The sequence below is a fragment of the Astyanax mexicanus genome, chromosome 8, assembly GCF_023375975.1.
Source record: "Astyanax mexicanus isolate ESR-SI-001 chromosome 8, AstMex3_surface, whole genome shotgun sequence".
NCBI lineage: Eukaryota > Metazoa > Chordata > Actinopteri > Characiformes > Acestrorhamphidae > Astyanax > Astyanax mexicanus.
The window spans coordinates 31,674,347-31,699,795 of NC_064415.1; the positions used below are offsets into that span (position 1 = coordinate 31,674,347).

Consider the following 25,449-nt stretch of genomic DNA (forward strand, 5'->3'; position numbering starts at 1 on the left):
CAAGATGTGCACAGAGTGTACAATAGGGCCCTGTTTGTTTAACATCTGGTACATATTAAAGTTTCACAGACCTCTGCCATAGCATTGTGGTATATTACCGTGAATACCATATAAGTAATAACAATAATGTATAATGAACAAAAATATTAATTTGAAATAATTTTTCAAATGTGTGTATTCCCCAAAACATTAGAAAGAGATTTACTGTAGAATTAAATTATAAAAATAACATTTTAAAACATTGTGTTCTATAAATATTTTAGTTTGTTCATATATGGACAAAGTGTTACTAATTATATTATTATATACTGTATATTTTTTCCTAAATAACTGGCCAAATAAACACTCTTTTTATTTACTATCTACTGAACTCGCTCACAATTTTACATTTACTCCATTGCTGTAAATAAATATTGCACATTAAGTTTACTATCATGGGCAGCTACAAGTGAGCATGTTGATTGACAAGTGAGAGTAATATCACAGGTTTTTTGTGCAGCTCCACCAAAGTTACAGAGTGCAGTAACAGCAGTAAAATATCAAAATGACTTAGAAACTGTTGTTTTTCTAGTAAAACTGCTGAATGATGTTCCTTTAATTTCCCCAAAAGGGATAAATGGTCGATATATGGCTATTCATTGGAAGAGCCCATTGTTAATACAGTGAAAAACACTTCTCTACCAATCAGACTGCAAGGCCAGTACTAACTGTTGTATAGTTATTAATAAGTCTTGATTGATTATGGTTTAATTATACAAACAAAGGATTAATCATACTGCAAAGTGAAAATTCTTTAGTCAATACATTACAAATATTTGAAGCACAGTCAGACTTTAGACTCAGAAACATATAGCCTGTTCATTCTGTTTATATACAATTAAACAATGTACAACACATTGGGTGGTTTCAAACAAGACAAACGTGACATGATAGCAGTGAAATGCTAAAGCACTCAGCAATTAAATATTTAGATCGTGTAAAATTGAACTCCCAAATGGTGGGTACTGCTTAACAACAACAACAACTAAAAACAAGTTTGTTTGTGTTCACATCAATTTCAGTTAGGCTTTCAACTCAGTTAAGTCAAGATGACTATACAAAAATATAGCTTACAACCAATCAGCATGCACTGTAGAAAATTGCAGTCTTAGCTTACAATCGCTAGCAATCGTGGGTAATAAATAATTTCGAATAATAAGATAATAAGCTAACAAAAGTTCTGTGTACCCCAACCTCAGCTTTTAAGCTACATACTTTTTTTGTACAGTGTATTTTTAGTAACTAGCAAGCAAAGCATGGGTGCATGGTTTTTCCAATTTATAAGTCTTTTTGTTCTGTTTCTCAGCTCAAGCCTAATTCAAATCTAACTTAACCTTCTGGTTTAGTCACTCATTTAGCCACTGAACAATACAAAATACAAAAGAGTTCACAAGGTGGTCGTACGAGAGGTGCACGTTCCATTGCGAAACACCATATCGGAAGCTAAGCATTCCTTGGGGAAGTCCTGTGGACCGCAGGTTGTCTGCCGACGCAGGGCCACGGCATAGTAGTCCACCTGCTCCACGTCCAGCCCGTTCTCCAACCAGCGGAAGCAGACGATTCGCTGGAAGGAGCGGCGGAAATTGTCCGACACAAATCCGTACAGGATAGGATTAGCTCCACTGTTGGCGTAGCTTAGAATCACAAAGAGTTGAGTCACCATGGGGTCCGGCGGTTGGCGGAACACGCTAATCAGCTGGACGATGTAGAAAGGCATCCAGCAAAGAACGAAAACCGCGACCACCAGCAGCACCATGCGCGTGATCTTCTTCTCGGAGCGCCGGCGCTGCATCCAACCCGCCTTTAGCCCCACCGCTCGCATCCGCACCACGATCAGGCAATAGCAGAGGCAGATGGCCACCACAGGCAGCAGAAACCCTAGCAAGAAGGTGTAGACCACAAAAGCCTCTGACCACGAAGACTCGGGCCACAGAAAGTTGCAGTCCACCCCTCCGTCCTGTGCTGGAACTGTGTCCGCAAAAATTATGATCGGCAAAATGACCAGAAGCGATAATCCCCACACGCAAACGTTTACCACCTTTGCAACAGTAGGTCGTCGATATCTCGCAGCCTTGATCGGATGAACCACAGCGATGTAGCGGTCCACGCTCAGCACTGTCAAGCAGAAGATGCTGGTGAACATGTTGATGCCGTCCACGCTAAGAACCAGCCGACACATCAGCGATCCAAACGGCCAGTGGCGCACCGCGGCCGACGTCGCCAGGAAAGGAACGCTCAGCATGAAGAGTTCGTCGGCAATGGCGAGGTTCAAGATGTAAATATTGGTGGCTGTTTTCATCTTGGCGTACTTGAGGATGACGTAGATGACCATGGCATTGCCTATTATGCCTACGCAGCAGACGAGCGCGTAAATGGAGGGGATGATGATCTTGCTGGCGTCTGATTCTGGCTCAAAGTCTTCATAATCTGCAGTGGAATTGAATGTAGGGATACTTGTTGAGAACAAAGCATCCTCAGTTATATTATATCCTGCTAGGTCTTCCATTTTTTCACCAGTGGTGGCTCAGGGGTTAGATCAATGGCATCAGGCCATTGGCGACAAGGCTGTTGGGTTCGTTATCCAGGTTTGGCAGGCTGCCACTGTTGACCTTAACCCCTTACTGCTCCCTGGGTGTAATGACGATGGGTGCCCACTGCTCTGGGCATGTGTGCTCACAATATAACTGTGTGTCTTTTGAGTTTATGCACTGGTGTGTATATACGTGTGGGTTCACTGCACAAATTCTTCTTGTGTCTTGTCTTGCCTTGTCTTTTTCACGTTTCGGACTGTTTCAGTCAAGTCAGTTCACCAACATTTCTCCACTTAAACTTTTCAAATGTATATTTATATTTTGATTGATCTTTTTTCTTTCTAGAAAAAAACACAAATGTTTTGTTAGAGTTTACATAGCTCTCAAAAAGAGATGTTCTAATGGACAGAGTGTTTATTTTAATCCTTTATCCACCAGATGTGTCCTTGACTGAGTAAAGTTAAAGCAACAGCTGAGTCCTTGGGGTTGGCGCTTCAATTCGCTCACATAGGGTCTCAAGAACCCATCAAAAAATCAGGCAGCTGAAGCCTTTTTGGCAAAGCTCGCGGCCAATCGGAATTGCCTCGCTAAATGCTCTCATCTGCGGAATTCTCTGCACGAACATTCCTCATTCATTCATAAATAAACCTATGCTGGTATAGGAGAGCGCTGCTGCAGGTGTTTGAGGGCTCGGCTCTCTCAGAGGCTCTCAAACACTCAGACTTGGCGAAAGAGAGTGCATTCCAGCTGTTAATCAGGAAACCGGGTCTCTGAATCAAAGCGCTGTGAGGTTCCCCTCAGCACTCCACGTAGAGTTCCTGCTTTTAGGGAAGCTCTTCGCTGAGGCATGCGGTCACTGGTGCACTCGTGTATATGATCACGTAATGATGGGTTCTTCTGGAGGGGTGACCATTCTGTCACAGCCGCCGCAAAAATGCAGGAACGCAGGAACCATGATTGAACCTGGTCTTGTTTTGATTCCTGTTTTTTTTTCGGTCTTCCTTATATACTGTGGTGTTCCATATGCGATATCTGTAAGACACAGAGAAAGCTTTTTTTTATTTTAGGTCATATTCCTTTTAAAAACATGAATTAAACATGAAATATGGTGGGTTCTTAAGAAAAATGTCAGTGGTTCTATATAGACCACTCAAAGAACAGGAAACAATGCTTATAGGTTATTTGACTTGTTTAATGTTATCATTAAAAATACTGCACTTTTTGGCATATCAAAGCTCTTAAAACAGTGACTTAAGATTTTTAATTCGATTTAATGACTATTTATCTTATTTATAAGACTTCAGACTAAACAGAAATCATAATTATCCAAATCAATCTTTTTATATTTTTACTTTTATATCCGTTTCATTTAGGCATTCACGCTACCATGCCAAGTTATATTACAGAATGTACAATGACATGTGGTTAAAACTGAGTTGGAAACATTTTGAACTGTTCATGGTGAGTTTTTTTTCTGTTTTATAGATACAGATTGATTTTCTACAATTATTTTAATTTATGTGATATTTTACCAGAACAGAGTAGACAATATGATAAATATTAAGTGACAATAATATGATTCATTGTTGAACATTACTGCTGAGACTACATACAATACCAGTCAAAAGTTTGGGCACACTTTAAATTCTGTTTTTTTTTTTTTTTTCGTTATTATATTATGTTATGCATTATAGATTAATGCTAAAGTTGTCCAAACTATGAATAAAAACAAATGGAATAATCTGGTAAGCTTAAAGCATGTTAAACAAACCAAGTCAGCTTTTTTCAGTCAGCTTTATGAGGTAGAGTGACCTGGTTTCAGCTTTCAGTTAATTACTTGCTCTCTTATGTGTTTGAGAGCATCAGTTGTAAAGTAGTGAAGGGGTTGAGTTGGTATACAATGAATAACCTTATTTTAGTAATATTCTAATTCATATTATGTCAAGAACTACTCAATTAAATAAAAAAAACACAATTTAATAAAAAATAAATTCAAAAACTTTGAAACTTTCCTCAAGTGCAGTCTTTAAGACCACCAAAAACTTTATGTTGAAACTCATCAGGAATGTCCTAGGACAGGAAGACTAAGAATTACCAGACTCAGAAACCTAAAGTTAACAGCGACCCAGATAAGATCCACCTAAATGCTTTACTACACAATTCCTTATCAAGTCAAGTCAAGTAGTTTTATGCGTTCCTTCATAGAAATGAATACTACTACTAATAATAATAGTAAGTACTTAAAGGGAAGGTTAACATTTCAATTTATTTGTAAAAGTGTTATAATAATGTAATGTAATGTACTAATTTATAGTAAATGTAAGTCTCTGATAAGACTTTTTGTCTTACTAAGCATTGTAAGTGTTAGATTATTTTGCTTATTTTAGGGATAATTATCTTAATCATTCTTACTTAGAATTTGTACCTTATTTTAAGTAATTTGAACTCAAAGTAAGCACAATCAAGCAGTAATTAAGTTATTCTGATGCTTGTGTCCAAAAAAGACTTTTTTGCTTGATTTAGGTGTTACTTCACTCATTTTGAGACTTTGCCATAGCTTTTTGTAAGAAATCTTACTAAAAAAATTTAGCTTACCCCATTGGCAGATTTTTTTTTTTTTGCTTAATATACATATATTTGTCTTAATTTGCATATATTTTGTCTAGTTTTTGCCAATGGATTTTTTGCAGTGTGTTCATATGAAATGTAAATTATATCATGTAGATTATATTGATATTGACCCTATTTCTGATGAAACCCTCTTGTATGTGATTCTATACATAACGTAGTATGTAAAGTCTAAAATGTTGTTTTATCTAGCACCAAAATCAGTACACAATTGTGAAAACACTTTTTCAGTACTTTCGTTACATGCAGCCCTCAAGGACCACCAGGACTGTCCATATATTTTTGCACCAACAGAACAACAAAGAGCAAAACAGGTGTCACACTTCCTGGATCTATTTCTTCTTCAAAGGACGGCTTTGTGTCACTTGCTCCATGCGAGGTATTGCCGAAACATACTAAGCGTTTTTCTCTTTTTAGATTTACCCATTGGATTTGCCCCATTGTTGTGATTACAGGATTTTTGCCTGATTTTTGACCTAGTCTCTGCCTGATCCCTATGCGCTTGTTTTTGCTGTGTGCGTGTTTTTGACCTGGACTGGCTTTTTGACCACTCTTTTGGAATTACCCTTCAAACTTTCAAGAGACTTTTTGCCTCTTGCCAGGCTGCCATTGTAAATAAGAAAGCGTTCTTAATGTCTTGCATGGTTAAATAAAGAATAATAGTAATTAAACCTGTTTGCTGGTTTTACATCTGCAAGCGTCTGGTTTGTCCTGAGAACGTGACAAAAGGTGATTCACATATATTTTTCTTTTTTTATTTGGTTTACAGCAGTACAAGAATAAGGTAGGAAGTTAACCATATTAGTTGGCTAGTGGAAGCGTCAGCGCCAGGACTGTCAGCATATGTTGGATTTACTGTGACGGTAATGTGGCCATGTGACAATGTGACATTGTAAGTGTTGGAGGATTTTTTAAAAAAAGGCATCAGATGTGAAATGCGTTTGTCACACGTCCCTTTGTATGTTTGTCACACTCTTTGCCCTTGTGTTCTCAGCTATTCCCCTGTTAAATTACGACACTCGAACCGACAGAGGCACCTTTGACACCAATTTCTACGCCTTCGAGGAGCAAACGCACACGGAGGAGTGAACAGACGCGACGGATGCTTGCTAAATAAGAATTTGATCCCAGGAAAAAAAGATGAGAAAGGACTCCATTACCACACCTACCCCCACTCCACTCTCTCTCTCTCTTTCTTTCTCTCACAAAGAGACGGCTAGTGGTTCAGTCCTCAAAAATAGCAAATACGAGGTTATGATAAAAAACACAACGCTAATTACGTCCGTGGCTGGAATATGAATAGGTTGTATCTGCATTAGTGGCGGTCTAGGGGAGAGGGTAATCACAGCTCATTTCTAAGCTGAGCTGCTGTGAGCAGAATCCTGAGAGAAGGATCAGATGTTCAGCGTTTCACGCCCTTTGCTTCGTCACACGTCCTTATTGTTTCCCGACGCGACAAAGAAAGCTGTAATAAGGGTCCCAGAGGGTAACAGGTTTCACGCAATATTGGAAGTCTCTGGGCGGGTGGCGCGAAACAGTTTAGCTCAGATTAGATAACAGCAAGCGCTCTGTTTCGTTATTGCTGATGTCAATCTCCTTACTGCTGCAAGCGCTTGAGATGCTGATGACAAATACAGCCCACAAAAGGTCTAGATCATGCAGGAACATTTATTATTGAACTTTACTCAGGTAAACAACTAGGAAAAATGTTCAGGTAGAGACAAAACCAACAAACAGGAAGTGACCGAAAGAAATATTGATCTGAATATTTTCATAGAAAACTTTTGGAACACTTCAAAAGAGTTGACAGAAGGAGGTCTATCGACCTTTGTTACTAAGTTTGGTCGTAAACTTTTTATAAACTCATCATAAAAAAAAAATTGCACCCAGAAGGAAGGTTCCTTGTCACACATCTCGCATGCAGAATGGCTGGTATCATGGAGTCCAAGATCACCTTTAATTTTCACTACAGGCACTTTGAGAGCCCAGTGTCACTATTTCAACAGGACAATGTTTGTCCACATATTGCTACTGTCTCAAAAGCAAACCCTAAATACTAGATGCTATGCCTTAGCAGTTCCACTGTTATATCCTTTATGTTCCATTACTTTACATCCCATCTCCTCAACAACCTACTTTTCCACCATTTCTTTATTGTTCTAGTACTCCTCCCTGGTTTCTTTAACACCCTATTTCTTAACCCAGTCTCAAAACCTCACTACTTACATCCATCTTCTCAAAACTTCATTACTCCACCTCCATCTCCTCAAAACACCATAACTCTATCTTCATCTTCTCAACACCCCATTACTCCACTCCATCTTATCAACACACTGTTACTCCACCCTCATCTTCTTAATATTCCATTACTCTCCTCTATTTCCACAATGTCTTAGTTACTCTGCCCCATCTTCTCAACACCCTATTACTCCACCTCCAATCCTTCAACATCCCATTACTCCACCCTTATCTTCTCAATATCCCATTACCCTCCTCTATTTCCACAATGTCCCAACAACCCTACCCCATCTCCCCAACTCCCCATTACTCCAGCCTATCGTCTCAACACCACGTAATTCTACCCCATCTCCCCAACTCCCCATTACTCCAGCCTATCGTCTCAACACCACGTAATTCTACCCCATCTCCTCAACACCCCATTACTCCACCTTCGACTCCCCCAATTACTTCACCTCCATTTTCTCAATATTCCATTACTCATCCCATCTTATCAACATACCATTACTGCACCCTCATTTTATCAATATTTTATCATTACTCTCCTCTATTTCCTCAATGTCCCAATTACTCTATCCCGTCTTTTCAACACCCCATTACTCCACCTCCATCTTCTCAAATCCCGTTACTTCACCTCCATCTCCTCAAATCCCGTTACTCCACCCCATCTCCTCAATATTTCAATAATTACGCCCTCTTATCAACACCACATTACTCCACCTCCATCTTCTCAATATTCCATTATTCATTTTATCTTATCAACACCCATAATACCCTATTACTCCACTCCATCTCCTCAACACTCAATTCTTCCCCTTAATTAAAATAATTATTCCACCTCCATCTCCTTCGAATTTCATTACTCACCGCATCTCATCAACGGCTCATTTCTCCAGCCTACCTCAAAACCCCACTACTTACCTCAATCTTTTCAAAACTCCATCACTCCACCCACACCCATATCCCCTTAATATTCCATTACTCACACCATCTTATCAACACACCATTACTCTGCCCCATCTCCTCGAAACTACAATAATTCACCGCATTTCCTCAACACCACATTACTCCACCCAATCTCCCGAACTGCTCAGTGCTCCATTACTCCACGTCATCTCCTCAACACCCTATTACTCTACCCTCATGTCCTCAGTATTCTATTACTCACTCGCATCTCCTCAATGCCCCCATTACTCCACTTCATCTCCTTAATACCTGAATTCTCCACTCCATCTTCACACCTGATTTCTCCACCTCCGTCTCCTCAAGACCACATTACTCCACCCCATCTCCTCAACGCCCTATTACTCCACCCCATCTCCTCAACGCCCTATTACTCCACCCCATCTCCTCAACACCACATTACTCCACATCGTGTCCTTTACTCTTTGTGTATCAGCTTGTAATTGTACTGAACTCACATTTACATTAACGTAACATTTCTTAGCTCTGGTTTTAAATGTGTTCCTTTCTTGTTTGAAGGTATTTCCCAAAACTGGTTTGGTCAGATAGCCAGATAACTCCAAATAGTCAAAATACAGAACACAGTGTGCACATATGTTTTGAATATGAAGAAATACATTTATGTTTTTTTTTTCTATGTGGGTAATACACATGATATAAATGATGTTAACATTGTATACACTTCATATTGTATAAATAAAGTCTCCTCATTCATTCTTGAAGTTGCTGTGACTAATACAAAATACAGAACGAGAAAGAGAGAGACAAAGAGAGAGAAAGAAGGATGGCTAGACACAAGCAGAGAAATATCAGGAAGGCAGAAAAAGAACAAGCAGGGACAAAGCTAGAGAGAGTGAGAGAATGTAAGTGCTAATGGGAGGCATCGAGGGAAAAAGCAGACCACAACTGCACTGTCTCACACATGAAACCAAAGTGAATTACAGCCCCGCAATGAGGCAATGATGAAAGCGAGGGGAAGGGGAGCTCCATCACTCTCTTCAGATATGAAGTAGCAAACTCTGCTGGATTTCATTTTCCCTCGCTTTGCCTTTCCTCACAGACAATAATGTCTCTACTAGGAGCACAGAGAATCACAGAGAAGAGAAAAATGAGGGTGAAGAAAGACTGATTCAGTCGTAAAATGACAAGTAAAATTTACAGTCGGTTGCATAAATGTTTGGACAGAGACACGCTGGTTGTAAATTTGCCTCTGTACACCAACAGCTTGACAGATGATGTGGTTTGCGTTGGATCCTTATTTTCTTCACTATACCATATATTAAAAAATACTGTTCCAGAACTGGGATGGCTATTTTTTTCTTCTATAGCTAAATTAAATCTGGCTTACAGTGCTCTGGATCATGCTCTTCTGTAAAGTGGCTTGCAAATGTCACCCAAATGTCCTGGCATTTTTCACCATACAACCACAAACTTTATTTTATTGAGATTTTAAGCAACAGACCAACACAAAGTAGCACATAACTGTGAAGTGGAAAGTTTTAAAAAAAATTAATTAAACAAAAATCTGAAAAGTGATGTGAAAAAGTTTTTAGCCCCCTTTACTCTGAACCACCTAAATAAAATCCAGACTCACCTTCCAGCAAGACGATGACCCTAAACATTCAGCCAGAGCTACAGTGGAATGTGTTAGATCAAAGAATATTTATTTGTAAGAATGACCCAGTAATTCAAAGTCCTGACCTAAATCCCACTGAGCTTCTGTGGCAGGACATGAAAATTGCTCTTTACAGATTCTCTCCATCCAAGCTGGCTCAGCTTGAGCTGTTTTGTAAAGAATAATTAGCAAAAATCTCAGTCTCCAAATGCGCAAAGCTGGAGGAGACAGACCCCAAAAGACTAGCAGTTTTTAGTAATAAGGTGACAAATTGTGAACAAAGTTAAAGGGGTATGAATACTTTCATGAGGGCATAGGTTGATTGCAGACTTGACAATTTTACCCCTACCTCTCTGAAAGTTGTCTTTCATTTTGTGTCAAACCTATGAGGTGCTATATAAACTACCTGGGCAAAAAAAAAGGTTGCACACTCTAATATTGTGTTGGACCACCGTTAGCTTTGACCATTTTCACAATCTTCTGCAATGTCACAACATTTATTTTTGTCCAGAGTTGCATTAATGTTTCCCCAAGATCTTCCAGTACTGATGATGGCCGATTTGGAACACTGTGCAAAATCGTCTCCAGCACATTCCAAAGATTCTCAATGGGTTTTAGGTCTGGTCCATGTGTGAAAATGATGATCTCATGCTCCCTGAATCACTCTTTCACAATTCCAGCCCCATGAATCCTAGCACTGTCATCTTGGAATATGGCCGTGTCATCAAGGAAGAAAAAATGATCTATATTCAGTATATTCAGGTAGTCAGCTGACCTCATTCTTTGGGCAAATAACGTTGCTGAACCTAGACCTGACCAACTGCAGCATCAACCCCAGATCATAGCTCCGCCCCCACAGGCTTGTACAGTAGACATTAGGCCTGACTGGTGCATCACTTCAGTCGCTTCTCTTTTTACCCTGTCTCTTATCTCTTTTTACTCTAGAACAGGGTAGATCTGGACTCATCAGACTACAAGATCTTCTTCCATTATTGCTGTAGAGTCCAATCTTTATGCTCCCTAGCAAATTGAAGTTAGGGTTTTTTCCAGTTTGCTTCATTTATAATTGCTTTTCTTGAGGCCACACATCTGTTTAGTCCCAATCCCTTGAGTTCCTTTCCCTAAACTTGTTTGTTCACTTGAATCTGATATAATTAAAGCAGAAGCAGAGCTGCTATTTTAAAAGAGGACTGATGGAAGACAGCATAGTGCTGAGAGCATCCTGTTTGCAGTGTGTTTCCCTGAATTTGTCATGCATATAACAGTGGGAAGCGCAAAGAGCGGCAATTCAGGTATTGTGTGTGTTTCTTGGTAGTGGGCACAAATCATTTGTATAGGCAACTCCCACACACGGTAGAGTGGAGAGGCTGAGGCTACTTTATGCAGCTATAGTACATTTGATAGCAGTAGAGAGAATGAGAGAGCGAGAGAGAAAGAGAGAGAGAGTCGCTTTGGGTAATGGCACTAAGTGAATCGAATCAGTCATTTTGTGCAGGTAATAAATGTGAAAGCATTTCCACTTTTACCCTCCGTAATATTTTCTGTGTCAAGCATTCAGAGAAATTCACAAAAGAAAGAAATGGCTCACCATAGAAATAACTCACCAAATAAATGTTTCACCAGAGAAATGGTTCAACAGAGAAATGGTGCAGCAGAGAAATGGTTCACCAGAGAAATGGTTCAGCAGAGAAATGGTATACCAGAGAAATGACTCTCCAGATAAATGATTCAGCAGGTAAATGGTTAATTGGAGAGAGTGTTTAGCAGAGGCATGGTTTAACCCTCTATTGCATGTTGTTGCCATATGGCAACAAATTCTTTTTATGAGTATTTTCAATAGAGAATGACATAATATCCACCACTTTTCCCATTGTGTGTGAAAATGGGACTTTACTTTTGAAATATTTATCAGTTTGATGACATCAGTTAATCAGGAAATCCTGTTTGCCAACCCTTTCCATGTGGATGCGCCACACTGTGAAGGTCACGTCAAAGTGGGAACCTATACATTGCTAGTTTTCAAACTTCAAGACATATTTTGATCATAAAAAAATTCAACATAAATCTGGGGAAAGTAAGCTTTCATTTTTTATCATTTAATCCAAATATAAAGTTATACTTTCTCTGTAAAAGGCAAAAATGAATTTGTTGCCATATGGCAACAACATGCATACAGTGACATTCATTCTATACATGTATCCTAATGGGCTCCCATTGAGTTACCTGGCACTGTATTTGCAGATAGGTATATGATTTTAACTTGAAAACATATTTAATTTCTTAACATTATGCTATTTTCACATTTTCATATGATATATTAACAAATATATTAATTTCCTGATCAGAAAAAAATATTTTTTGCAAATGGTTTGTTATGGAAAGTGATAGTTCAATAGCTGTTTTTCTGCATGTATTGTATCAGTCAGCTAAAACTTCTTCATTTTCATCCTTAGAGCATGTTCACCGAACCCGCGTTGTTGCCATATGGCAACAAATTACCAAGTACCCCCCCAAAAAACATTTTTTATGATTTTTGTTTTAATTTGAATTATTTAACCAATTTGAAGTCACAAAAACACAATTAAAAAAATATATGATGTTTAAAAAGTTGTTCATGCAATAGAGGGTTAACAGAAAAATGGCTCACCAGAGCAATAGTTCAGCAGAATCATAGCGTACAAGAGAAAAGTCTCACCAGAGAAATGGTTCACCAGAGAAATGGTTTCCCAAAGAAATAGCTCACCAGAGAAATGGTTTCCCAGAGAAATGGCTTACCAGAGGAATCGCTCACCAGAGAAATGGTTCACCAGAGAAATTGTATACCAGAGAAATGACTCTCCAGATAAATGATTCAGCAGGTAAATGGTTCAACAGAGAAATGGCTCATCAGAGAAATGGTTCACCACAGAAATGGTTCACCAAAAAAATGGCTCATCAGCAAAGTGGTTCACCAGAGAAATGGTATACCAGAGAAATGACTCTCCAGATAAATGATTCAGCAGGTAAATGGTTTAGCAGAGAAATGGTTAATTGGAGAGAGTGTTTAGCAGAGACATGGTTTAACAGAAAAATGGCTCACCAGAGTTCAGCAGAATCATAGCTTACAAGAGAAAAGGCTCACCAGAGAAATGGTTCACCAGAGAAATGGTTTCACAAGAGAAAAGTCTTGCCAGAGAAATGGTTTCCCAAAGAAATGGCTCACCAGAGAAATGGTTCACCAGAGAAATGGCTCATCAGAGAACTGGTTCACCAGAGAAATGTTTTACCAAATAAATGGCTCATCAGCTAAGTGGTTCACAAGAGAAATGGTATACCAGAGAAATGACTCTCCAGATAAATGATTCAGCAGGTAAATGGTTTAGCAGAGAAATGGTTCGTTGGAGAGAGTGTTTAGCAGAGGAATAGTTCAGCAGAATCATAGCTCACAAGAGAAAAGTCTCACCAGAGAAATGGTTCAACAGAAAAAGGTTTTCCTAGAGAAATGGTTCGCCTGAGAAAAGGATCACCAGAGAAATGGCTCATCAGAGAAATGGTTCACCAGAGAAATGGTTCACCAAATAAATGGCTCATCGAAGAACTGGCTTACCAGAGAAATGTTTCACCAAATAAATGGCTCATCAGCGAAGTGGTTCTGCAGAGAAATGGCTCACCAGAGAAATAGTTAGCTGGAGAAATTGTTCACCAGAGAATTGGCTCATCAGAGAAATGACTCTTAGCCCTTTGACTTTCAGAGCCATCATGAACGATTGACAAATGCAGCATCTGTTGTAATATATCTAGTACCTGTACCATATTTCTAAATATGAATGTAGATTTATTTTAGATATGTGAAAAGGTGAAAGAATTGTGTAGACATTATGTAGCTATATGAACAGTACCGTAAAAAAAGCCATATTGTGATATTATTGTAGCAATATTAGAATACTTAAACCTATTTCAAAACCTGGTTATTATTTTAAGTATATGTTTTTTTTCTGAACTGCCTTACTGCCTGAACTGTCAATCGTCGTAAAGATAAAGGTTGCCCATTTTATTATACTATTTTTACACAACACATTTTTTTTGTACTGTTGTTCCATCTACAGAAATTTACCTTGGGAAATTCTTTATTCGTGTGTGCGGATTCATGATGCTGTTAAATTGTACAGTTGCTGCCACTTTCCTACAAACTCTTCCAGGCCATTTTGTTGTGGAGACATTATGTCCATTATAATGAAACCAAGCATCCGTTGAGATCCTCCATCAGACACTGTGCTCTTGTGCTCTCTCTCTCTCTCTCTCTCTCTCTATCTCTCTTTCTAAGTACAGATATTACTGTAGCAGTGGAGCGTCTCGCATGGAGGGCACAGTCATTTTGGCCAATCAGTGCACACACTGAGTGACCATTATGGCAATGTACGAAACAACCAGCCATTTCACTGCAGCAGCACAACTTCCCTGAGTCTGCACATCTGAGGCCTTCCAGTACATTTTCTCACAATTGCTATTATAGGCATAAAAGGCATCACGTTTAATGGCACTCGGTGACCTTTACTTTCGACAGAAGAACTAAATGTAAAAAAAAAAATCTGGATTCGCTGTAAAATACTCTTAATGCACCATAGATAGATAGAAATATACAGCACCTGTTGAAGTGTTTGGGGTAAATAAGCTGCTGGAGCACATTTCATCACACACCTTACCGGATGTGCAGCATTATTGCCACATTATTCTTGTTAGACAATTTTAGACTTTTATTTTATTGACTACAGTGAAGAACTGTTTATTATTAACCTCCTGAGACTCAAGGACCTATCGTACACCTAGCACAAGGTGCGTCACAATGCTCGTTGCTATCCTACACCCTGTCAACAGTCAATTTTCACGGCTTTTGCTCGTATCATTACAATTACATTAGTTTAAAATGTTTCTACACTGATGGATGTGGTGGTCTGGAAATGAGATGTGTTCAGGTACATATCTGGCGTGTTTCTATCTTGGTGACAGTAAATACAGGTGCACCACTGACTGATTTAAACCCTGACAACAGTCAAAAGTCAGCCACCCAATCCTACCTACACATATAAAAATTAAACTTTGTCCGTGTATAGAAAATTATTTTTGCAATGTCCTCATATGGGGACAGTAGGATATTTTAACATTTAAAAATAATCCTTGCCATTTGGGTTCAGAAAAACCCAATTTGTCCAAAAACTAAATGTTAGCTTTCTACAGTAAATACATAAGTAAACAAACCAGTTTCAGACATAAAATTGGATAAGAATTTTTACCTGGCCCATGTTTCTGTCTGTACTGGCTGTAGAAACTTTTGACTGGGATTCCAGCCAACTTGTTTTACACAATTAAGAGTACTGTTGTCATGTGACCACTATGCAGTCTGGAAGGTGTCTCTGTATGGATATGGTGTATAAAAGCAGAAATCTCATTCCCCCATAAGAGGATGCAGGGTCTGATGAGGATAAAAATATTATTGCCATAATTATTATATATTTTTCTTTTATTTTTTTTACACCACTCATAGTCAATCAGTCAAATTTTGCAACTTGCTGAAAAACAGTGGTTCTATTACAAAGCTAAAATTTCTAACAAGCACTACAAGAAAACAAGTCAGTAGTAACCCAAATATTGTAAGATAAATTTATACCCAATCACTTCTGTCAGTTCACCCACATTGCAATAAATGAAGCCCTCTATATAGTCTGAGCCGGTGGGAAAAAACGGGTGAAGAGATATACAGGTGACTATATACTTGTAAAAGTTTGGGAGGGTTACTTAAAAAAAATGAATCTGATACTGATTACCTGTTAAAGAATGAATTGTAACATAACCTGGATTACTGATTTAAAGTAATGAATATAATTACTATTTTTTTTTTAAAGATACACATTCAAATAAACCAAAAACTAAAATAAAAATAGTCTACATCGCACATCTACATCACCAAACCATCTCATATCCTAATCCAACCAAAAATCAATCATGTGCTCCCATTATACAAATCATGTTTAGTACTTTTTATAGACTGGTATTATATACACCGTCATTGCTTTTTAAAAAACTTCTTAATTTTCTAAAGTTAACATAAAATACTGTATCAAGTTATTATCAATATGTTATTATTTTGGACTGATGTGTTAATCCATCCATACAAAAATGTTTCAACAGCTGAGTGAAATAAACTGCAGAGAAAAGCATGAGTTTCGTGTTCAGCTAAAATGGTTTTAAATCAGTTACAGTCAGTTAGTCACTCTGACTAATGCACGTCACAGAACAGGGTGTCCCTAGCATTTGCTTCTGCAGTCAGCAGGCATTACATAACTATGTGGATGCAACTGTTGTCCCCAAAAGACCTGAAATGATCAGAATTATAGTGTGATTTCCCCACTGTGAAGTCAACAGGAGAGCAGGAAATCTTTTGGATTGTCCAGAAATCATCAGCTGCTATTTTTAGCTACAGCGGCAAAGATAAGTATGATAGATACATTATTATCTAATTTAATTTAATTTAGTTGTCATACCCCCCCCCCCCCCCCCCCACTGTACACCATCTATCCTAAATAAAACAGTACATAAATTAAGATTATACACACCCAGCCTGCAGCTCCAATCCTCACAGCAATTCCACAGGAGTTTCTGATGTAAACAATGAGCTAATTACAACAAAACTGTTGCTGTGCTAGTTGTCAAAATATAGCTGTGCTATATTTTACAGTCATCTGAGTGCTGGATGTTAATCTACACAGATTTCTCTCCTAAAAAAACGGTTTACTTGGGTGAGTAAAGCGCTTCCATTCATTTATAGTAAGCTTAGATTTCCAGATTTCCACTAAGGCTAGGCACAGCAGCATTAGCAGCTAACACAGCTGCTAGCGCTATACACAGTTAGCGGCTAATGCCGTCCAACAGCTCTAAACTGAGGAAGTCCGATTGTTCTGGTAATCCAGCGCGATATTACCCAGCGGTTCGTCCCACGTAGCTTGTTTTAACATGGTAAACACGCAGACCACAGTCAAATACAGGGTTCTCAACCTTTTCTATCGTACGGCTCACCTGTTTACAACTTGAAAGAGTCAAGGCCCCCTTATAATACTAATAATACTAATAAAATAATAAACTCTTGCTACCATAACTTTACCCTGAAACTGTGATTTAGGCTTTCCAAATATATTACATGAACTTCTTACTGGAAACATGCTCTAATGTTGTGCAACTTTTGTATTTTTACCTTTAAATATACACATACGAGTAGCACGGTTTGACATGGTAGCACAACTCGACAGAACACCTGATCACTCGGCTTGCCGTTCTCGCCAGCTAGCGCTTAGCATGGTTAGCAGCTAATGCTAATACTGCTCCAACAGAGAAAAGATCAGAGGACAAATTAGAGATCGGATTGCAGACACCACACACTAAAGGATCATCTGGGAAGATCATTGTTTACAATCACTTTGAAATTTGGAGACTTTTCACAACTAAAAAAAAATCAAATCAGCCTCAAAACCGTCCTGATTATCCTGTAGTGTGAGCCGAGCTTAGGTCTTCTGAACCTGTTTACCAGAGAATTCTGCTGTTTATTCCCTCCTCCCACCTCTGCTCATTACTCTGTGATTAAAACCCTTCACAAGCACAGTTATTGATCATACTAATAAAAACATAGGACAATGACTTCTCACGTGCAGCATGCTGAAACAAGCCGAGAGATGCTGTCAAATCCTTTTGATTCTTTCAATTAACACATTTGTGATTTGAGGATAAGATATTTAATTATGATTTGAAATTGATTGTTATTGTTGTATTATTATTATTATTGTTGTATTGTAACTTAGCCTAGAACACCATGTCCATTTTTCTATTTACACCAATCAGTTCCAATCAGAATCTAGGTAGAATTTTTCAGGGGAGAGCTGGCCATTGTGGTTTGCTGCTAAGCAAAACAATACAGTAACAATACATTTCTATATGATCTGACATTAGTGCAGCTTTATGCCCTCCCCAGACCAGACCAGACCACACACACATACACATACATACACATTTGCAGCAGAGCTGACTGCAGGCCACATGTAGCAATATGGCATGTTTCTGCTGAGGCCTCCAATAATAAATGAAAATATATGTTGACTTTAACATTCCTCTCATATTTTACATTATTCCTCATCATTCTTTACCCTTTCACAATTAAACTGTCTAAACCAGTCCACAACCAGTTCATGTTCTAAAGATTGTAGAGAATTAGCAGGATGTACAGAAAGACAAAATCCGGTACTGGATACTGTGGTATTTTTATATTATTATAAATGTCAACTAACTTTTTTAACCCTTGTGTGGTGTTCATATTTTTGTTACTTGTTTACTTTGTTATTTGTATTTAATTCAGCAAAATTAAGCAATTTTACATTAAAATGCTGTACACATGCTTGCTTCACCTAAATTGCAAGCAATATAAACAGCTTACATGGTTAATATTTGCCCTTTACCTTTCTTATGATACATTTCTTTCAAAAAATGCTACTCCTTTTTTTATTAGTTTTTTTAATAAAATGTAAAAGAAAATGAATTAAACTCAAGATATGAGTAGGAAATTTGTTTAGATTCAAATTTACAAATGAAGCAATGTTTATTAGCCCTTAGCCAAACATACTGTATGTAATAGAAATGTGTGTGTGTGTGGGGGGGGGGGGGTATACAGTGTGTGTTTATCGAAAATGTGTTTTGATATATGTTTTATGAGTTTGAGTACTATCATTTGGTGAAAAATGAAAAAGGGTCCCACAGACCCGAACACCACACAAGGGTTAATTCACTTAATGTAATTAATCTGGATATAAAGTAGGGGTGGGCGATGTGGTCCTAAAATAATATCACAATATTTCATGGTATTTTCGTGATAACGATACTCTTTGCAAAATGACAAAACACTTTTAATTTTTTTTTTTTAAATATACACTGCAAGAAAATAAAATAAAAAATATATTATTACATACAATATAATATGGCACACCCCTAAGTGAGATATTAAAAAATACAAGAATTATATCAGATTTGTAACAGAAGTCACTGATCCAGAATGTCATGATACTAATAATAATGCACTCTAAATATCTCCATATATCCAGGATTAAAGTAAAATAAATGATACTGGACATATTTAATCTGTTTCTAGTAGATATATAATGGGAAATGGGATGGGTGATATGGCACGATATTTTAGAGGTATAATATAGTTCATGATATTGAAACATTTTGACGATATTATCGTGTACGATACGATGACACACCCCTAATATAAACAACTTAAAAAACACAAAGCTAAAGTTCCACCTTAAAAAGCGACTGCAGTTACCTTCTAGCTTCTGTAACACCTGCATCATTTAAGATAGAACTGAACATTATATCCTTATATACATTATATACTAAGATAATGTGACAAAAATGCATTTAACAGTAGCAAAACCCAAGAGTTATGAAGAAAAACACATCATGGCTTGTATTTTGAACATGCTTCTTTTACCCTCCTGTTATGCTAATTTTGTCAGGAACAGCAGTGGTTATCCTGGGTCAATTTGATCTGGTGCATGTTTACTTATCCAATTAATTCCCAAAATAATAATGATCCAAAATAATAATTATTTAAAAATCCAAACAAGCAGTGTGAATATTTTATTAATAACTACATTGCTAATTATTCTATCAATATTTAGTGAAATGGTGTTCCTTACCTCTAACTGTTAATGGTTTAATCAGGATACTCACTGGATTAAAAAAAAAATCAAACTTTTTTTTATTGTTTCACTACTTTACTACTTTTGAAAGACCAACATATTAGACATAATAGCTTTACATAACATTAAAACATAACACTGAATTTTGATTTAGTTTTTGTTTATTTGATTTGGGGTCATATGTTGATCACACTAATTAAGGCAAGAAGAAGAACTTTTATTCTGAAAAAAATACTTTTAACTATTTTTCCCAGATCTTCAAACTTTTAAACTGGTCAATTTGACCCGTAACATAACAGGAGGGTTAAAACTGATGGAGGACGACTGAAAAGGGCAGCTGCAAACAGTTATGTTCACAGCTGCCATCATTTTCTACACCTTTCAAAGATGATCTTGCTCTTGGGATTTGGATCACTGTCTCGCTGCATAACTCTCATTTGCTTGGTCCACGAATCACAGACTGATGAACAGACATTATTTTGTAGGATTGTTAAGTAGCGAAAAGAATTCAGGGTTTTATTACACATGGTAAGTCACTGAGCCCCTGAATCATTAAAACATTTACACAGTATGGAACTACCACCACCATGTTTGGCTTTTGGAGTGATGATCTTATTGTTGATGGCTGTGGGGTTTTTTTAAAGCTCGGGAGGGGTCTAGAATACTGATCTATGGTCCTTCTAAAATTGATGGTCTAGATTTTGACTCAAGCATACTTTAGTGCGATCTGGTGTAGACCCTACAACCACAAACTTAATTGTATTATATTGATTTTTTACTTGATAGACCAACACAAATTAGCATGTAATTGTCAAGTGGAACAAAAATGATTTCAAAACGCATTGAAACATGGTGGTGGCAGCATCATGCTGTGGGGATGCTTTTCTTCAGCAGGGACAGGGAAGCTGAACAGAGTTGATGGAAAAATAAACAACAATTTCACCTTCCATCAAGACAATGAACCTAAACATACAGCTAGATGCATGTTTTGCATCTGTGGCAAGACATGAAAAATTGTATTTCACAGACACTCTCCGTCCAGCCTGGCTGAGCGTGAGCTTCTTTGCAAAGAATTTAAGAAGTTTTAGATGTGCAAAGCTGGTAGAGACATAACCAAAAAGACTTGCAGCTGTATTTGTAGTGAAACGTGGCTCTACTAAGTATTGATATAGGGGCGCTAAATACTTTTTAATGTCACACTTTTTTTTTGTAGTAATTCAAGCCTTTTATTGTTTTAATATTGATTATTTTTGCAAAATCTAAAAAAATTAGCATATTTCATTGGACCAATAAAAGAGAAGTGTTTTTAACACAAAAAAGTCAACCTTCAAATAATTATGTTCAGTTATGCACTCAATAATTGGTCGGGAATCCTTTTGCAGAAATGACTTTGCTTCAATGTGGTGTGGCATGGAGGCAATCAGCCTGTGGCACTGCTGAGGTGTTATGGAGGCCCAGGATGCTTCGATAGCGACCTTAAGCTCATCCAGAGTGTTGAGTCTTGCGTCTCTCAATTTTCTCTTCACAATATCCCACAGATTCTCTATGGGGTTCAGGTCAGGAGAGTTGGAAAAATTAAATCTTCATCTCCATAAAGCTTTTCAGCAGATGGAAGCATGAAGTGCTCCAAAATCTCCTGATAGCTAGCTGCATTGACCCTGCCCTTGATAAAACACAGTGGACTTCAGGCATTTTGGCATTTCCTTCTGCCCAGTCTTCCTCCAAACTCTGGCACCTTGATTTCCGTATTAGATGCAAAAATTGACCAACAGTCCAGTGCTGCTTCTCTGTAGCCCAGGTCAGACGCTTCTGCTGCTGTTTCTGGTTCAAAAGTGGCTTGACCTGGGGAATGCAGCACCTGTAGCCCATTTCCTGCACACGCCTGTGCACAGTGGCTCTGGATGTTTCTACCCCAGACTCAGTCCACTGCTTCTGCAGGTCCCCCGAGGTCTGGAATCGGCCCTTCTCCACAATCTTCCTCAGGGTCCGCTCACCTCTTCTCGTTGTGCAGAACTTTTTCCTTCCCACAGATTTCCCACTGAGGTGCCTTGATACAGCACTCTGGGAACAGCCTATTAGTTCAGAAGTTTCTTTCTGTGTCTTACCCTCTTGCTTGAGGGTATCAATGATGGCCTTCTGGACAGCAGTCAGGTCGGCAGTCTTAACCATGATAGCGGTTTTGAGTAATGAACCAGGCTAGGAGTTTTTAAAAGCCTCAGGAATCTTTTGCAGGTGTTTAGAGGTAATTCGTTGATTCAGATGATTAGGTTAATAGCTCGTTTAGAGAACCTTTTCATGATATGCTAATTTTGTGAGAATTTTGGGTTTTCATGAGCTGTATGCCAAAATCATCAGTATTAAAACAATAAAAGACCTGAAATATTTCAGTTGGTGTGCAATGAATCTAAAATATATGAAAGTTAAATTTTTTTAATTTCTTTATGGAAAAGAATGAACTTTATCACAATATGCTAATTTTTTGAGAAGGACCTGTAATGTTATGGTTAATTTCCTCCTCCCATTTATGTTTTTTTTTAAGAGGCATGCGTTTGGGTGATTTTTATCCGACGTTAGTGATAGAGAGTAACATATTTTATGGGTGTTGTTTACACGATGTTAGTGTTTGTGTGTTAAAATCAATTGGGTGGACAAAAGACCAAGTTCCCAACAGCATTTGTTTTTTTGTTAGGACTTTACCTGTTAAGAATGACCTGATTTTCCAATATTTTTTCTGTTTTTTTTTTTTGGGTCATCCATGGTACCTTTTTATTCTATATCATGTGATGTTGTATGTTGTAAAATTAAAAAAAAGTTCCAAAACTTCTAGTGTTTTAGAGTTAATAAATCTTTTTGAGTGTTTCATTGGGAAGCTACTTATTATATTTTTTCATACAGCATCATTCGGTGCAGGATACTTATACTTTCCTTCAAGATTAAGTTTAAAAAATGTATTACGTGTTTACTCAGAATTTATTGTTTCAAGCTTGGTTTAAAAATCGTGTGTGACAGGTCGTTACAAGAATCTTGACTCGGCGAACAGCGAAACCACATAGTCTGTTTCTTTTTTCTAAACACTGTTGTTTTTGCCATATTGGTACAATTATCTCTTCTGTCAACATCCTAAAGGTTTGCTTTTCTTTCCTGGAGAGTTGAGTTTCGTGTTGGTTTAAGCCTGCTGGATCTAAAGCTGAATCAGAACAGCAGATTAAAGGTTAAGTCAAACAATACACATTCATCCCTGGATTATATATGAACACGGTGCTGCTTGAACGCGTCAAAACGAAGGTTTGGACCTTACTTCTTACTCCTGATATGTAGAGCACCTCACTATATTTACCCTTTGATGAGCAACATGGGTCAAAAATGAACCAGCTGAGAAAATATTTATATCTTTGCAATAAATTAGTTTGATCATTTTGTAATTAATTACCTTGTTTTCAATAATCCTTATTTTTATTTTTTTTATCTTATTTTTACTTGAAGTTTCCTTTTGTATACTTTCTGAATAAAATCCTCTTATCTGTAAAGCAAAACAGGGATAAATAATGACCCACATTAATTTTCTATGTAATTCGTGTAATCGAAAAATCTTAATTTTTTATTTTCCTTTCTAACTTTCTAGCTGTCGCATTCTCCTCCTGTTCTGTACCCTCCCCTGTCTATCTCTATGTTTGCCTGGCCCATGGCACTCTGTGTTGTTCTCCTTGTCTTCGCCCTTGTCTTCAGTGCTTCAACTCTTGTCATTTGTAGCCCCACCCCCTTGTTACCTGTCCCCAGGTGTTCCCTGTTTCCTGTTTCTGTTCCGGGTATATATAGCCCCTTTGTTTCAGGGTGTTGTGGTCGGTTCTTGTGCATATCAGGTCAGGTAGGTTGCCCCGTTTGTTCCCTGTCCTTGGTTTCCTTTCATGTTTTTGTAATGAGCCTTTCTTGGTTTGTGTCTATATTATTGGTTTATTGTTTGTTTGTTTATTAAATGTATTAATTACGTTTACGTTCGCCTCCTTCTCTCCCTGCTGCTGCAATTCCTGACAGAAGGACAGCTTTTGTAAAGTACTTAAACAAAATAAACGGTAAAGTTTAATATAATATAGCAGTTTCAAACATTCAGTAGAAACAAACCTGTACAACTTTGTAGATTTTGAAAATAATAGCAAATAGTAAATTACCAAGATTCTGACTTTTATACACATATTGTGTATAATTAATAAATAAATAAATAAATAAATAATGTAACACAAAATCTACCATAAACTGCAAACAAACAATTTTATAAAGAAAGTTACACAGAAAATAGCAAAACAAATAAAATAAAATGTTTTAAACAAAAAAGAATAGCGCTTTTATTACAATACTTAATATAATGGATTTATTTTGTGGTTCAAAAAATAAGCTACTTACTCATATAGCCAGCAATGTATTAATGTATCTAAGTAGTTTTAACTAAACATTATGTAGTAGATTTAGCTAAACTAAAATAGAACTAAAAATTTAACTAAAATAGAGTAGCTAATAATAATTACTATAAATTACTAAAAAATAACATTTTAATATTAAATAATAAAAATGCTTGGTTCAAACTCACTCTGCCTATAGTATCTGAACTGGCATCTACCTTCCTAACCACCCTGTAAACCTGACCAGGAAAATAAAAATTTAGATTTGTGCAAAAAAAAAAAACTCAGCCAATCATGAATTAACATAGAAAATGAACCTGGGTAATTTTGACCCATTTGTGTAAATACAATGTAGTGATATAAAAAAAAAACTATTTTTTCATAAAGTATTAAATTAAAAATGTAAAAAAAATATCAGTGGTGATTAAAAACAAGATATTCAAAGAAAACTTAGAATATTTAATCATTAAATAAATTGATATTAAAACATGGAAAAAAGAAAAACTCAACCAGAATGAAATAACATGGGGAATGAATGTGAGGCATTTTTGACCTGTGTTATGTATTAGAGGGGGTGTGCATATGTTGCACATCAAAGAGTTAATAGCACATTTACTTTCAGTCCTATCATATTATTAGCTAGACAGTCATGTGAGGTTATGGATTATGGATGAGTGTCAGTGTTGCTGAAGAGAAAGAGAGAGAGAAAGAGAGACAGAGAGTGAGAGAGAGAGAGAGAACAGCTACTGGTATTAGGCTGTTTATTGGCTTAATACCATTTTGAAGAAAGACAAGAGACTCTGCAAATGCAAGTTGTTGGGTAGAATATTAAAAGAGAAGACACTGTGTGTTCTCATGCCCCTCACGTCTCTATACAGTGGCTTGCACTGAAATCATATCATTCTCCTATCGCGCTTTATGGCTGCGTTTCACACGGGTGTCAGAAATTTGATCAAAGTGCAGAACAGAAGCAGCTCGTGCTCTCATAGCATTGCATGCCGACACAGAGACTTTCAAGCTTTACACACTGTCAAATATAAAACAGGATTATGGACAAATGTCAGTGTATATGGGCCAGTGTATTATCTAATAATACAGTGGCGTGAAAAACTATATGCCCCTTTCAGTCGGTAATGGTATTCTTTTGTTTTTGCATTTTTATCATACTTACATTTTTCAGATTATCAAACAAACTTTAATATCAGACAATATAACCTGAGTAAGAATACAAAAATACTTTTTAAATGATTATTTCATTTATTAAGGGAAGAAAAATATACAAACTAATCTAGCTCTTTGTGAAAAAGTATTTGTCCCCG

At 37.3% G+C, this 25,449-nt stretch overlaps 1 protein-coding gene across 1 annotated transcript in view; it reads right to left on the bottom strand.

The window, feature by feature from the left end:
* Nucleotides 1-803: 803 nt before the first annotated feature.
* The window catches only part of sstr1b (somatostatin receptor 1b), a 39,609-nt gene continuing 14,963 nt past the window's right edge, over nucleotides 804-25,449 (bottom strand). The window contains exon 2 of the mRNA XM_022686235.2: nucleotides 804-3,602. Coding sequence (XP_022541956.1) covers nucleotides 1,427-2,545 — 1,119 coding nt within the window. The 5' untranslated portion in view covers nucleotides 2,546-3,602 and the 3' untranslated portion in view covers nucleotides 804-1,426. The remainder of the gene's footprint in view (nucleotides 3,603-25,449) is intronic.